At 41.3% G+C, this 15,592-nt stretch overlaps 1 protein-coding gene across 1 annotated transcript in view; it reads right to left on the bottom strand.

Annotated features, from left to right (window-relative positions):
* The window catches only part of LOC101163723 (paired amphipathic helix protein Sin3a), a 19,099-nt gene extending 3,507 nt beyond the window's left edge, over nucleotides 1-15,592 (bottom strand). Inside the window, exons 1-20 of the mRNA XM_004066860.4 lie at nucleotides 15,384-15,592; nucleotides 13,155-13,371; nucleotides 12,109-12,291; nucleotides 11,825-11,931; nucleotides 11,413-11,728; nucleotides 10,731-10,982; nucleotides 10,456-10,608; nucleotides 10,016-10,171; nucleotides 9,772-9,858; nucleotides 9,526-9,644; nucleotides 9,165-9,390; nucleotides 8,754-8,870; nucleotides 8,416-8,654; nucleotides 8,153-8,336; nucleotides 7,302-7,887; nucleotides 5,867-6,036; nucleotides 5,599-5,772; nucleotides 5,411-5,503; nucleotides 3,560-3,654; nucleotides 1,769-1,976 (exon numbers count right to left, since the gene is read on the bottom strand). Coding sequence (XP_004066908.1) covers nucleotides 1,769-1,976; nucleotides 3,560-3,654; nucleotides 5,411-5,503; nucleotides 5,599-5,772; nucleotides 5,867-6,036; nucleotides 7,302-7,887; nucleotides 8,153-8,336; nucleotides 8,416-8,654; nucleotides 8,754-8,870; nucleotides 9,165-9,390; nucleotides 9,526-9,644; nucleotides 9,772-9,858; nucleotides 10,016-10,171; nucleotides 10,456-10,608; nucleotides 10,731-10,982; nucleotides 11,413-11,728; nucleotides 11,825-11,931; nucleotides 12,109-12,291; nucleotides 13,155-13,349 — 3,660 coding nt within the window. The 5' untranslated portion in view covers nucleotides 13,350-13,371; nucleotides 15,384-15,592. The remainder of the gene's footprint in view (nucleotides 1-1,768; nucleotides 1,977-3,559; nucleotides 3,655-5,410; nucleotides 5,504-5,598; nucleotides 5,773-5,866; nucleotides 6,037-7,301; nucleotides 7,888-8,152; nucleotides 8,337-8,415; nucleotides 8,655-8,753; nucleotides 8,871-9,164; nucleotides 9,391-9,525; nucleotides 9,645-9,771; nucleotides 9,859-10,015; nucleotides 10,172-10,455; nucleotides 10,609-10,730; nucleotides 10,983-11,412; nucleotides 11,729-11,824; nucleotides 11,932-12,108; nucleotides 12,292-13,154; nucleotides 13,372-15,383) is intronic.

The following is a 15,592-nucleotide window of genomic DNA, read 5'->3' as shown; positions in this document are numbered from 1 at the left end:
GACAGTTATTTTACTTTCATTCAAATTAATTCAATTAAGTAGGTGTAACTTTGGTGCTGCTGTTAGATCGGCACCGCAAAAGATTCTGGGATATCATTCCCTTTGCCTGTCTGGACGAATTTTGGTTTAAGTGTGGGTTTTTGACCAAATGTGTTTAGTTGTTTAGCTGTTTTACTGTGTTTTACCATGTTTTGCCGAGTTATTTTGCCCTACTGAGCTTACGTCTCTGCACCATGAGTGAGAGTGAAGGAGAGGATGATGAGTTTATATACCAGCCCTACGGGCCATTGGGGTAACGATAATAACGGTTAATTCCTACTTGAGTTTTTGCACTCCGTGCATTTTTCCCCCCGTCTTTTTTATTGTTATAAAAATGAGAATATCTGCCGGCTCAAACTTAGACATTTGAGAGTTCAAGAAATATAATTAATTAAGATGGAAAAAAGATTAATTGAATTGGAGTAATGTGACATTTAGTTAAATAAATATGTAAATTTGAGTTGTATAAACAATTATTGAGTTTTATAGACGTAAGACATTAGGTTAAATAAATTTAACCCAATTGTTTGTTCCCAATAGAAGTAATTCATTTAAATTGGCAAAATTGGATACGTTATATATTTATATATGTGCGTCACAAGGAAAATGGAAATAAGATCAGAAACTCGTGCGGTTACTTTGTCTGCTCTTTTCCTCCAAGCAGAAACTCTTTTTTTTGATGATGATGCAGCCGTGTTACTTTTTTGATGGACGTATAATCTTCATACGCTGTCATTAAAACCTCAGACTCCGTCTCACTGAAGTACAGCGTTTTCTTTTTTTTCACCACGCGTTTCCATGGTGACTCCAGAAATCGGCGATCTATTGAGAATGTCTTTATGTACCTGCTGTGCACGCCCATTAACCCAGGGTTACCAAGTCGAGCGTAATTACGCTAACTCATATCCGGTCTTTTGGAACCGACATATCCAGAGTAAGCAAGTTCAGGCGGATTTCAGCCAGAGTTCAGGGTTAAAGTCAGGCTAGTTTAAACATGCTTCCTGGAATACCCCCCTGGTCCTCAAGAGCCTCAACCCTGTCTGTTTTCCAATTCTCCCTAGACTGCTCGATAATGATAACCAAAATCAGGTGTGTTCAGTCAATCAGGATGTGAAATCACTTGAGTCAGCCAATCAACAGCAAGCTGGTTAAGGAGAGCTGGAAAACAGGCAGGGTTGAGGCTCTTCAGGACCAGGGTTAACATAATAGGCCTCCATCTGATTGGTCAACAATGGGAAGGCGTCCATCTGATTGGTCAAAGCATAAAGGGATTTATTTGATTCGTTAAATGCTTCAAGCTGCTAGAAGATTGTTTTAACACATTTTGAGTTTGCGATTTATTGCGATATTCGCCGTCTTTTGCGATATGCATATTGCAGAGCTGGATATTGCGATAACGATAAATTTGCGGTATATTGTGCAGGCCTAATCTGACTTAATATCTGAGTATCTGACTTAACCCTGCATGGAGCAAAGGTTGCTTTTGTGTTTGTCACTGCAAATTTCTACACAAAAAAAAAACGTTTTCTACAACAGTGTCCTTTCAGAAGTTGCATCAATTACTTTTTTCTGAAAGAGTTTCTACTCGGTTTTTATTTTTGGAATTTACCACAAAAAGGAAACGACCTGCTGTGTCCTTTTGCTCACTTCTCTTAGGATTTGCATTAGGAGTGTACCCATTTAAAGCCTATTTTGTCTTTCCAAGTATTTTGCTGCCCCCTGAACTCACCTGGTGAGCTCTGGTGAGTGCGGTGTGTCTGTACATGTAGTCCTCGGACTTGCAGACGTAGACCATCTTGTAGGAGTTCAGCTTGAACATGCACTCCATGTTCAGCTCTCTGCTGCCCTCCTGTGGCTTGTTTGAGGAGCTCCTGGACAGCCTCTCCTGCTGCACCTGCTCCCATCCTTTCTGGCACTTCCGTATCTGTCTTAAATTCCTGAGGACAGAAAGAAGAAGTCAGAAGATGAGTAAGAAAATGGACAGCTTTGAGAGGAAAATGAACCCACACATAAAGACCACCACACAGAAAATTCTGATGTCATTTGACTTTTTCTGAGAGTAGATTTGACAAAAAAGCCCAGGGCAGCCATTTAAGCCTGAAGGATCCCAAACAATTGCAGGTAAAGCAGACATGTCGTCAAAAAAAGTCCCTCAACATGATTATTTCCACCCATACAATCAAACTCACCCAGCAAAGCAGATGACTGTGGATCAGAGGAGCAACAAAACACCGTATTTCAGTTTTTCTTTTACGCGCCGCAATAAAACGTCTTTTTGAATCTTCCAATGCACAGAAAAATAAACCAAAACTTGATGCTGATTCTATGCAGAAAAGAATCATTGATCCCATCTGAATAAAAGGTTTAAACGTGTACTTACCACAAAGGACTGAAACCAAGAGGGTTTTTTTCATTCAGATCTCTTAATAAAGGATGACATTGAGGCCAAATTTAAACAAAAACAGTTAAAAAATAAAAACAATAACACCAGACCATTGCCAACGAATTTACCCAAATGAGTGAACACACGTGTTTAAAGCACAAAATAATATATTAGTGCGCACACAACAAAACTGTACAATAAACAGATTAAATCGCTTTTATTTCAAAAGCTCCTGATCTGAAGAGAAGAAAGTAGCAGTCCAAAAAAAGCCAAAGCTGACACTTTCTTATAAAAATAAAGTTTTCAAATCCAGAGGAAGTGACAACTAAAGAGAGAAAAGCAACACCCTCCCTTCATCTTTATGCTTCGTGTTTCAGGAAAGAAAAACATCCACATTTGAGCAGACAATTCAAATATTTTCTTTATTTACAAACCCTACTACTATGTACAAGGCATGAAAATAAAAGTAAAAAAAAAAAAAGAGATAAGAAGGGATAAAAACAAAACCCATGGAAGGGAAACCATTAAACCATCGAAAATCCTTTTTTGTTTAAATAAAAATGATTACAAAATGAAACTGGGCTTAACAGACTAAAAATAAATGTATTTTAATGTTACGCAGAGATAAAAAACAACATTCAAATAAAAATAGAAAACTCAGGTAAGAAGGAGAAACCAGTGTCACTCACAGAAGCTCTTGTTCTAAAGCTAATAGGAATAAGGATGTTCTGACAATCTGCTTTGATTTTGCAGCTTTAGTTGCTTTTAGTTATTGTTTTACAGCAGAAATTAAATGCAATACAGTAAAAAATAAAATAAAAACAATGTTTTTTTTGTATTCAGCAAAAAGGAAAAACAGCTTTCAAACAAAGAAACTGCTTAAGTAAAAAGGAACTGAATGAAATAAATAAAGTTCCAAATAAAGAGAAAAAAGTGACCATGTAAAGTGCAACTTTAAAGTGAGGCCAGAGGTGTCAAAGGTTTGGTTTCTACACGTCTGCTGGAGATGGATGGATGGATGGATGGATGGATGGATGGATGGATGGATGGATAGATGGATGGCCTTTGGTTCTTCCTCTAAGGATGAGCCCAACTGTCTAAAAAGGAAACTTTAAGGGGACAGGGCAGGAGTCTCACCTGGGGAGGAACACCGGCTTCTGCGCTAAGTGTTCACGTAACTCTGGGGATGCAGAATCTGAGGTCAGGTATCTGCCCATGTAGTCTGACCACCTCTGGAAACCAGAACAAGCACAACAGTATTAGATTAGATTAGATTAGATGACTTTATTTATCCCACGATGGGAAAATTCACTTATCTGCAGCAGCAACGAGGACATTCATAAGTGAGAGTGACATTCACCAAAAAAAATAAAGTGGCCTTCAATGTATTTACAGGACAAAAGCAACACTAAATAAAACAGAAGAACATCTGGAAAAAAACTGCTTTTTTATTACAAAGTAAATTAAATGTAAACAAAAATAAATAAGTAAAAAATACACACAAAGAAAACAACCAACGGAAAACAACAACAACTGCAGCAATGAGTAAATAAGGAAATGAATGAAAAAAAAACACCCGTGGGTGCGTAGTGTGTCACTTTAACGACAGTAACGTGGATGGAGGTTAGGTCAGGAGGAGGAGCACCGTTCTGATATCAGAGTTTGTGTGCTTCCACTCACACAACACAAACACACAGCAGCAACACGGAGCGCACTGCAGCGCAAACAACTGAAGCAGTTCATGCAAGAAATACAACATCAGTCCAGCAGGAAGCCCAGAGACACCAGACGCTCTAACTCCAGGTTTTTCTCTCCACAGGCACATGAATAAAACCCAAAATGCAAACCCATTTGGCTTAGAAATGACAACTGATCAGCAGATATGTGCGCCCAACACCAGCCTGCTATGGGAGGTTCCAAAGGCACGACCCAAAGAGTGGAAGCTCCCACGTTACTTCATAATTATGTGCTGGACTGAAGCCGCTAGACTCCAAAACTCACAAAACATTTGCACCCAGCAAAAGAATTTGACATCCCAGCAGGTATAACAGAAAATGAAAAATAAAAGAATCTCTTATGGGGCTCAAAAAAAAAGAAAAGAAAATCCAAGTAACAAAACCAAAACACACACATCTGGGATCTCCAAGGGAAGTGTGAAAATTATTATGGGATGGCCACAGGACCTACGGCTTGGCGCCCATGATGTGCGCAGGTGGGAAGTATGGCCATTTTCACACAATGAGAAAATGTTTCACGCACACACCACCAGTTTAAGTCTACAACCACAACCAAAGTTTTGTTGACCTTCGATCTTGGGGAGAGGTCGCCATCTTGAATATCAAGAATAAATATGTAATCACCGTTAGTACTTTCTACAATAAACTCCTCCTATAGGGATTTTGATTCATCGCCTCCAAACTCCTGGAGCATCATTGGGAAAAAGCTTGGAATTACAAATAGTTTATTTTTTGAACCACGCTGGCGTGGTGAGCTGGTAAGAGTGGCGTTCATTCAAAGCACATTTTTGACCAGATAATTTGTAAAATGTCATACATGAATCCCAGGCTGAAGCTGAACAAGACAGAAGACTTACTGAACACATTAGGAATGTGGGCGTGGCTAATTAAAAGCCTCAGTTGTCAAGGAGATTTTAAGGGTTTACTTTTGCAGATTATTCTAAAAATGACATCGATCCATTCGCCCACCGCAGGCAACCAAAACATAAAATAGTTGCTACGCAGATAATACCAACAGAAAAGGTGCATTTTTGAAAAAAGTATAGAGTGAGGGACGTGTAGCAGTCACGGCAGGTAATGGCTGTAAGCTATTTCATTGTTTTCAACTCCCTCTGTTTCCTTTCTGCTCATTTTATTATTTATGGCAGCAGGGTAACTCCGCCAACATGGAAACAAAGCTTCCAGCTACCTGTGGTCCTATTTTTAACCCAAAAACTGGATTGAAATAAACTGCTGTTGCATGGACTCGTACCTGAGCATCTGCTGGCTCGTCGGAGTTCTCCTCTTCTGTGTCCAGCAGCTCCAGAGCCAGACTGACTGCTCCGTCTTTCTTCACAAACATTACCTGAGTAAAAACAGGAGCCATTGGTGGTCAATGCACAGCAACCAGGCACTGAAAGTGGGCGTTACGATTTCACGTTTTTTTTTGTTTTTTTTTACCTTGAAGCAGTTCTCATCGGACATAAGCTGCTCTGCCTTGCGCTGGTAGCCCCCCTCTGCTGCGGCCCTGGATGTCTGCGAGGACAGTGTGCCCCCTGTGCCTTTGTTGGCACATTCATTCAGGTACATGTCCATGACACGGCTGCATGCATCGTCAGTAACGAGGTGCTGGAGCTGAGAAACCACAAGCATGTAGCTGGTTATAGGGAGGGAGGTCCAAAGCCAAGAGAGTGCAAAAAGAAGGAGCTTTGTTTGTAGGCATGCTGACCTGCCGCACAATATTCTGAATGAGTTTATCCATGGTGAAGGCAACGTAGGCATGGATGGTAAACATTTCCCTTAAGGAGTCCTCATACTGGGCTGGCTCCATGTTCCCATCCAGGAGATTCCGCACCATCTCCAGAAACACAGAGTAGTAGTCCTCCACCTCTACGTCCACTGCAGAAAGAAGGAAGAAAACATGTTTTTCTGCAAAAAAAAGGAAGGGTCCGTTTACAAATTGAAGATCAAGAAACCAACGAAATGGTTGTGAGATCTAAAGAAGAGGCTCAGCCATGAACCACCAGCTCTAGAGAGGCTCTTTTAATCCTGATTCTATGTCCTAAAATGTCTCAGTAAAACCTTTTTGTTGTGTCCATTTAACAAAGATAAGAACTTTAAAAAAGGAGGGGCTTGAATTCTGCTAAAGTGTATAAATGGAAAAGCGTGTCAGGAAAGATCTACAGAAGCAGATGTTTTGAAGGCTGCTGTTAAAATCTACTTTACATAGTTCAAGATGATAAAAAATACTTTTATTTGTAATTTGGAGTATAAAGCCTTTAAATGAGAAACAAAATAATGAAGAAATATGTAACAAAAAGTTCACAAAATCTATAGTAAACCAGAGTTAGAGTATGCAGAACATAAAATATTTAATACCCAAGAACTCCATCTCATACTTGTACCATTGTCCCAGTGAATACTGGATTCTGATTGGCTGCTGGGTGCACAATAAAAAGTGATACTGAACGTTATTATAGCTTAAACGTTCTACATCACTGCTCACAAACTTTTGCTTCATCATCTGGACAAAAACAGTAAGAGGTGAACTATTCACTCTTTAAGGTTTATGTCTTTTATGTACACAGCTTGCTTTTCTTTTCTGCTATTGAGAATTCTACTCAAAGTAATTTTCTCAATTTACATTTTAACGTCATTTTTGCACGTAATAACCAACACTCACTGGATTTTTAGAAACAGGAACCTTTTTATCCCCACCTAAAGACAGGAGCCTTCCATGAAGCTACGTTCACAACGCCATCAGCAACGCGGGTTCAAGTGACCACTTCCAATGAAAAGTCAAAGTAAACACGCATAAATGTGAGTTTCGGGCTTCTGTGTCTCACGTTCCAGCGTTCCAGCGTAGCTATGCACGTTTCTGCCGTTTTGAGTTCTACGTACAAAGCGCGTAGCGATAGAACGTGCTTTAAACCAGGTCAAACATTGACCAATCAGGGACTCGGATTTGGTAGTGATGTATGGATGTTTACCTTTTAATTCCCAAAGTGTCCCTTTGTGAATTGTGCTGCCCCTCCCTGCTTATCTAGTGTGATCACCATGGGCTAAACGCACGTTAGAGAACGCACATGTTCCTCAAATGCCCAGAGGGAACGTAGCTTCAGAAGGACAAATAGTCACAAGATCAAATCAAATAAAACAATTACCTGGCTCCTTCATCTTCAACTGGATTGCTGGGTGTTCATTCTTGTCCTTTTTCAGCCCCAACACCTCCTTTTCCCACTCGCGCTCGCGCGCCTCCTCCTCGATCTGCTTCTCTGCTTGCCCGTAAATTCTCAGCAAACGGGAACAGAGAATGTGATGAAGGCGAAAGAAGACGTACCAGTAGTTGTTCACAAAGAACAAATTGTAGGCATCGTCTGCGCCCCGAAGCTTCTGAGCTGTAGTGTTGCTGAACAGGAGCTTCGACTTGACGGGGCTCCTGCCCGACAGGCCGTTGTGCTTTTTGGGGCCACCCTCGTCCACCTCTGCATCTTCTTCCTCCTCCTCCTCCTCTTCCTCCTCCACATCAGAAAGCTCTCCACGCCGCGCAAACAGGAGGTCAGGGATGAAGTGGTTGATTATCTGTTTGATCTTGAACTTGTCCTCTTTCTGGATGCCCACTTGTCTCTTGACATGATGGATGATCAGAGCGGCAGCGTCTTCCAGGATCTGACTGTCGTCGTAGGTGAAGGTCATATGCGGGCTGCTCGGAGGCGGTGTCCCCGTTTCCTCGGAGGTTCGTTCCTGACGCTGTCAAACATTTACAGATGAGAACGTTTCAAATGTTGGGCAATCTTGCAAACAAGCAGTAATAGTGGATCAAAAAAAACTTTTGGCATATTTAAACAGCTGCACACTTTATGTAAAGTTAGTTATTCAAATTCTGAGATATCATTCATGGGACATTAACCAAAACGTCATTCTTGGGCTTGTGTAGACTCTTTATACATAAATGTTGCACTGACAAACCATACATCTGTTCACAGAATACAAGAAGTGGAAGAAGTTGACTTACCTCATCATATAACATCTCAATTTCATTCAGCAAAGTCTTTGAGCGCAACATTTTGGTGTCGTTTTGCTTGAAGTTTATGCCTTGATGATCGAGCGACTTCAGGTAGTACTTCTCATTTTGCTCTCGCCATATTTTGTTAAAGCCTCTCTGGGCTTCCCTCCACTCCTCGTCTTTCATTTTTAACCTAAAGCGCACAACGAGGTTGCAGATTGTCAATGGCTGTCCATCAAATCCTAACTGTTGAGAGAAAATGAAACTTTTACCTCTTCAGCACTATGGGGACAGACACTGCCGGGTTTCTCTTGAGCCCATCAATGATGTCATGGGCTTTGTCTCCATATATCCTCTGGATGGCTTTTCGGTGAATGACCTCTGAGGAACCACCCAATGTGTTGTCTAGTCTGAAGCGCAGCTGCTCTTCAGCTGACATGCGAGATATCTTCCTCTGAACGGTCTCAAGGACTCTTATTGTGGCGAGGTTGGTTTCCAGCACAATATCCAGCTACATCGGACGCAGGTACAAGACAAAGAGGAACCTTTATAGGCGCAACATAATAGACGGCATTAAATGTTTTGACTCTAAGCACACTGTGCTGCTCACCTCAAAGCGTTCATCTTCACATCTGTAGATGTGCTCCTCATACTGAGTCTTCTTTGAGCTCACAAAGGTGGAATCTTCAGACCACGATGGAAAAGACACCCATGTGTCATTCAAAACCTGAGAGGAAAAAAGCAATAACTACATGCGTAAAAAAAACATTTCCAACGAAAACAAAAAGTTGGGATTATTGTTATGAGTATTGAAGCGCATGTTAAAAACGGAAATAAAGTTCAACTTTTGTGCTTGAAACAGCAGCTTGGGGTCAGAAAAGCAGCCAAGAATGAAAAACAGCCATCAAAAAACAGAATGATGACTCCTTTTTGAGATTTCTGTTGTCTGCACGTTATCTTTCTTTCAGAATAAAAGCACAGAGTACCTGAAAAATGTTCAACAACACAAACTACTGTGTACCTCTCTGCATAGTGGTGTTCTTCCAGTGCACTTGGGCTGCTGGTAGCTCTTGGGCAGTGCTCTGTAACTGGACCCCAGCCTCTTGCATGAAGCGTAGTCAATCTCCATGGCAATTCCCTCTGTAGATCGCTCTTTAGGCAAACTCTCTGCGTGGCTCGTCTCCCCATAACTGGACTCTCGGTAACCCAAGAAGTTTTTAAACCACGTGAAAAGCTCTGGGAATTTGCTGTCAATGACACCCAAACATATTAGACAGTCGACAGGTTTTATTTCACTAATGTTGCTAAGTTTTATTTATCAAAGTATTTAAATAATTCAATGCGTGTCAGAGCACGACATGGGGATATCCAAAAACACCTACCCAAGAAATGGAATAACTAACTGGACCAGCTCTGTGCGCGAAATCACTTCCTGGTTAAAGATGTACAGACAGCGGAGGAAGTTTTCGTATCCCTCTGCGCTCCGTAGAGCCTTCTTCACCTGTGTTCATGTGGTAAAAAGGAAACAACTTCAAATCACCCAAAACATATCTGAAGCGAACAATCTTATTCTGAGATTATAACATATTCTTTTAAGCGACACTGCAGCTGAAAGCTCCATTGCTAACCTTCTCAAAGAACATGGTTTCAGTGCTGGTGCTGATTTTTCCCAATTCCGTCAGGCTGTGGTCCTTCCCCATCATTTTGGGCTTCTTCTACAAAAGAAAGTAAACATTAAATATTATAGGAACTCTTAAAAAAAGTAAAACTACAGTTTAGATTTTTGAGTTAACTATTTGTGACAAATGATATGATTTTGTAGAAAACAATTCAAGCCATTTAAAGATTTTTAGTTTTTATTTGTACGTTTACCTTGATAGGGGGCGTGGCACTCATTCCAGCAGGTCTCTTGATTGGCAGGCCGTTCTGACTCAGCCGCTGTTTGTTGTTCAGCAGGGGTCTCTTAACCGTACCGCCGTGATCATTGCGGACCGACTCTGCTCTATCTGGTGCAGTCTTGTTCAGTAACTGGAAAAAGGTTTTACACGTCATAATCCAAAAACCTATGAGCATTTAACCGAAGATGTCCTCAAATCTGGCCAAAATACATTAAAAATGAGGCAGAACTGTTCGTTTTAAAGTGGGTTAATACTGTAAAAACAGTTGCATGTTTTTGTTTTGCAGTGACAGCAAATACAACTTAACACTAACATGTCAAGAAATTTCTGATCAGAGTAAGTACAGGCACAAAAACGATCAGATTAGTGTCCTAAAATCAAACAAAAATAAGGCTTATTCCCAGGTTTTCTTACCACAGAGTTGTTTGCATCAGGCAGGAACTGACCAAACTCTGACAGCAGGTCCTCCTGGTTCTTGAAGAGTCTTGCCACTTGAGTGTAAACCTCTTGTTCAGTCAGTGCTGGGGTGTAATTACCACCTGCTTCTTTAGCATTTCGTTGCTCCTTCTGGATTGGTTGCAATTTACCAAAAAATAAAAATAAAAATAAAAATAGAAAGAAAAGGAATAAATCTGCAAGTATTTTCCTGTGTCAGCAGATAACCCTTACATTTGTGTCCCATTTCTCACCTGGTATGTGTGCAGGATTTCCAGAAAGGCCTTGTAGATGTCTGGCTGGCCCTGGAAGCGGTTTTTGATCTTATTGACATAATTTATGGCGTGGTTGAACTCCACCGGCTGATTGTTTTGGAGCGGTGGCCCGCTGGATGGTGTGCTGCTGACAGGGGTGTGCGATTGCACTGAGGGCGAGCGCGGTGAGGCGTAAGATGGGATGGATGGATTGGGCTGACTGGTTGGTGTATGGGCTGGAGACTGAACAGGCTGTTGGGAGGAACCAGAAAGTACAAGTACATTAGAACGGCTCTAGGTTTTCTTACATACTTTATTTACCATATTTCTTATAGTACAAGTCATGATTTTTGCACAGTTTAGCTGGGGGTGCAACTTATAATTGCTACTGACAGCAACACAGAAGAAGAAGTGCCGCTCAGGTTTTGGCAGAATTGTTTCAGAGTGACACAGATGATGAAGAGTTTAGTTGACCTTTTCTTTATGTTGATGAAATACAATACTATATTATTTTCCTCCTGTGTTTTATGAAGCTAAATACGCATCAGTGGGTTTCAGTAGTGAAGCGTGCATAAATTCAGCCTTTTATTTTGATCTATTCAGTTATAATTTACTTTCAAGATTAAATGTCTCATATTTGCCTAAACAGATTTCTCCTAAAAGTGCATCAGTAAACAGGTACCTTGCTGATTTTGGTGGCAGTAGGCTGTGCTGCGACAGGAGGGATTGTGGTTGTGTGCAAGCCAGCCTGGGGCAGACTCTGTTGCTGGGGTTGGGTTGAAGGTTGGCTGGATGCTCCAGTTGCAGGTATGTTCTGAACAGAGATGCCATGCGGGGTGATGTAGTGGATCTGCCCTGGTGTGGTCACATTAACCAGATCATTGGTTTGTACTTCTATCTTGTATCCCGGTGGCAAGAAAGTGTTAAAACCCATAATGAGGTCTGGGTGGCCCTTAAAGAGCTGGGAGACGCGGTTGATGACTCCTGGAGTGTCTATGCTGTAAACACAAAAAATAACAGGCCGATACATTTCATGTCTCGGTAGCCAAATTCAAAATGTGTCAAAGGAGCAAAAGCTGTGTGAAAAGATTTACCTTTGTGATTTGAATTCTTTCATAATATCAAGGAAATCGTTGTAAACTTGGGGCTGATTTCCAAACTGCAATTTCACTTGATCCAAGTAAGACAAGGCATCTTCAACCTGTACAGCCCAGAAAGACATTTGTTTTTAGCCCATTAAAAACTAACTACCATTAAAACAAATCAAATGAAAATTCAAGTGAAATGTTTTTCTAGTACCCCTCTGCTGAGTGACATGAATAAGTGTACATCATTTTTTGTGGTACTTTTGCAGAACTGTTTTAAAAGGTGTACGCACCTTCAGTCGCTGAAACTGCTGCTGCTGCCCGGGAGTTGAAGTGATGGGTGCAGATGGATGGACATGACCTTGCACAACTGCAGAGACCTGCTGTTGGACTGCAAGGTTGTGTACATGAGGACCAACATAGGGTGCAGTGCTGTTGTGTCCATGTCCACTTGTGCTCTGAGGCATGGTAGGCACCTTCAGGGGGGAAAAAAGATAATAAATAAATAGAATAAGAGAAAAAAAAATGTTTCTAAGCTCACAAAATAGGGGTGCAACGGATCTCTAGCCACAGTTCGGCATACGCGTTTAACATGACCCCCCCCCCCCCCCATCGTGCGCACAGTAAATTCCTGTACTCTTTATTTTAACACGTGTCAAAGTTGCTGCTTGACGTTTGTCCAAAAGTGTTTAAACCTGCCGCTTCAGTCAAAAGCTTTTCTCAACCTCATCACGGACGAAGTGAACCATGAGATACCAGGTTTGTTTATTTTGTAGAACCGCACCAAAGCGCGGCGGCGCGACACGGCTCTCTGAAATCCTTCAGACTCTCCCGGTGAGGAGCAGCAGCTGTCCCGCACTGTGGCAGGAGAAAGCCGCTGCTCTTCTGGGACCAGTGGGAGCGGCTCCATAGCAGCAGGGAACACAGTGAAAGAATGTAAACTAGGATATTCTGATCTCTTGATTCTCTTACTAAATAAGAATTGTTTTTATTCTAGATGCAATTTTTCAAAAAGCACTTTTGTTCTAAGGCCATGCTGAGTATTTTTTATAAATAGGAATATCTTGAGTTCAAAGATGTCGTTCATGTTTTGTTTTTATAAATAGGCCTGAATGAGCAAATGTTTTGATGTATTTTACATTTATGTGTGTGTTTTAAGGTACTCTATATATGTTTTATTAAACATGTGTTTTGAAGATTTTCATAAAACTGTATTTTGTTGTTTTTTCCCGTTCTTCTGATCCGAACCATGACTCCAGAACTGTTACACAAACGAACTGTGAGTTTTGTGATCCATTACACACCTATTACAAAAACAACAGCTTCGATGCCACCCTACCTGGTATCCCTGTGGGAGAGAATACTGAATGCCGGTTGATGGCTGCATGCTATCTGCAGCCACCTCTATCCCAGTGAGGGCTGGGGCGAGGGCCCGGTGCTGGACGTTTTCTGAAAGGCCTTGAACTGGGGTGCGATGTGGATGCTGTTGCTGGGGAGCAAATATCACTTCCTGGTCCTCCACTCGCCTCTTCATCGTATACTCATGCTCATAGGAGCTTCAAAAAAAAAAAAAAAATTACAAACATGCGCTTGGAGTAAATCCCAAAGCTTTTTGACATGCCGAAATACATGAGGTAGGATTTGTAACTCGACAACGTACTCAGGCAAAACTAACAGAGCTTTTTAAAATGGCTTTACACTGAATTAGTTAGATTTGCCTCTTGGACTTCAGTTTAATCTGACCACATCATCTATTCTATACTGTTCTTTGTTACAATTTACACAACCAGATGGCATGCATTTTTGTCTTCAGAATGCAAGATGTTTACATTTCATGCTTGGAAGTTAAAATATTCGGGTAGGAACATGGAAAGTGCAGTTTATGCCACACATAACATGGTAACCATGTAAGCCCTGCATTAAAAAAAAAGATACTAGTAAATAGATAATTAACAGCCTTTTATGGAGACTTGGGCATGACATTATAGATTGTTCTTTCAAATTAATTATTTGTGGTCATGAATAGGTATGTTGAGTGTAAAAATCACCATTTATGGCCACAATTTAGTATGTTGTGCACACAAATACGTATCTTATTTGAGACCACAAAGTGCTTTAAAAAGGCCATTTATGGATGCAAATTTTTAGTTTGATGGAACAAATTGATCTAATTCTTTTTATGCCATGCCCAGGGCTCCGTAGACATTTCACAGTAAATTCTTTTTTTTATTTGAAATGTTTGAACTTCAATTGATTAGTTGAAAAAAAGCCAAGACTTATTATTGGCAGAGCTCATTTTCCCCACCGTAACAAAGTATGACAGATGCCTTCTCTAAATATGGGTTTCCACAGGAGAGGAGCCATTTGCTGACGGTCCCTAAGCAAACGTCACTCGGCTTGTGGGAGGGAGGGAGGAGGGGGGGAATTGGTGTGCCTCATTGCTCGCCACCGTTTTCGGTGAAGAGGGCGGCAGGGCGCACGGTCTTTATTCGACGAGATCGTCCATTTCGCTGTTTATTTTTTGACAAATATTCGACGGGACGCGAAAATGATACGACAAAAAGCGATCTGCGTGAAAACCTAACAGCTACATTAGAAAAAAGGCCCATTTATCCACCAAGCGTTTTTTTTTGTAGGCACGTAGGCGATCTGTGTCGCTCGCTTGAAGCCCTGCCTCCTCCCCTCCCCCTCCGAGCTAAAGACCAGGCTATCCGTTTTCGGCGAGCGCACTGCTTTTGCTCGTTTGATGGCTGGCGCTGACTTTAGTTCAACTAGCGTTGAGTTATACGGCACATACGTTAGGCTACTACATGCAGTCAGTAAGTTATCAGTTAGGGACAAACAAACGAGTTTGTCACTGAAAGGAGGTTAGAACTGAAAGTCCACTGCAAACGGGGACCTCGCTAACTAAAACATTAGATAGACGAGCTTTAGCATTGATGGGTTGGATAAACCGAACAGAAAACATCGATGCGTGTTTGAAGTCAGGAAGGAACACAAGTGAGATGTTTTCATTCTCACACATTAGCGTCTCATCAACAACATAAGCGGGACGGTCAATTTTTAAATTTCACCACGTTTAGTGGTTAGCCCGGGACGATGCATAGCTAACATTTTTACTTAGGAACGTTGCATAAACGTCAAAATATGGAGGAAGTTTTAGTATTTAAAAAATGTTCGACCAAAAAAAAGGAGGGGGAAGCCATTTCCACGACAACCGTATTTTAAACATGAGTCGAAAAACAAAATTTAGTTGAAAAAGAATCACCTTACGGGAAAATACATGTTAGGTCAAGCTGCTTGCCGTTAGCCTGTCTGCTAAGTCAAAGTTGCTAGCCTTGTTAACGAGTAGCTTAGACTAACTTCTCGATGCAGCAACTTCACCGCGAACATTTCTGTTTATTTTTACTGAACACGAAGGCTTTTGTATGTGACAGAAGAGGACTAAGTTCTCGGTCGTTACTAAATCCCTCGGACAAGGTTAAGCAGCAGCTAGCTACATTAGCACAACAACCAGCCATCATTAACACTGGATCTCGGCTAACATGCTAACTTTAGTTTAACTTACCTCGCGCGGCTGCCTCCAACAACAACTTGAAACACCAGTGCAACCGATCTTGACCGACGCTCCTCTACATGAAGATTCAACCAGCGATTTCAGGAAAAGTAAAGTTTAGAGAAGTGCTATCGAATGGAAATGTCAGCAACGAAATAGGCTGTAGTCGCTAACAACAGTGTATGTATGAAGCGGTGTTCCTTCCTTGAACATAGAGGCGT

Source organism: Oryzias latipes, chromosome 3 (genome assembly GCF_002234675.1).
Source record: "Oryzias latipes chromosome 3, ASM223467v1".
NCBI lineage: Eukaryota > Metazoa > Chordata > Actinopteri > Beloniformes > Adrianichthyidae > Oryzias > Oryzias latipes.
This window is presented reverse-complemented; position numbering and strand designations above follow the sequence as displayed.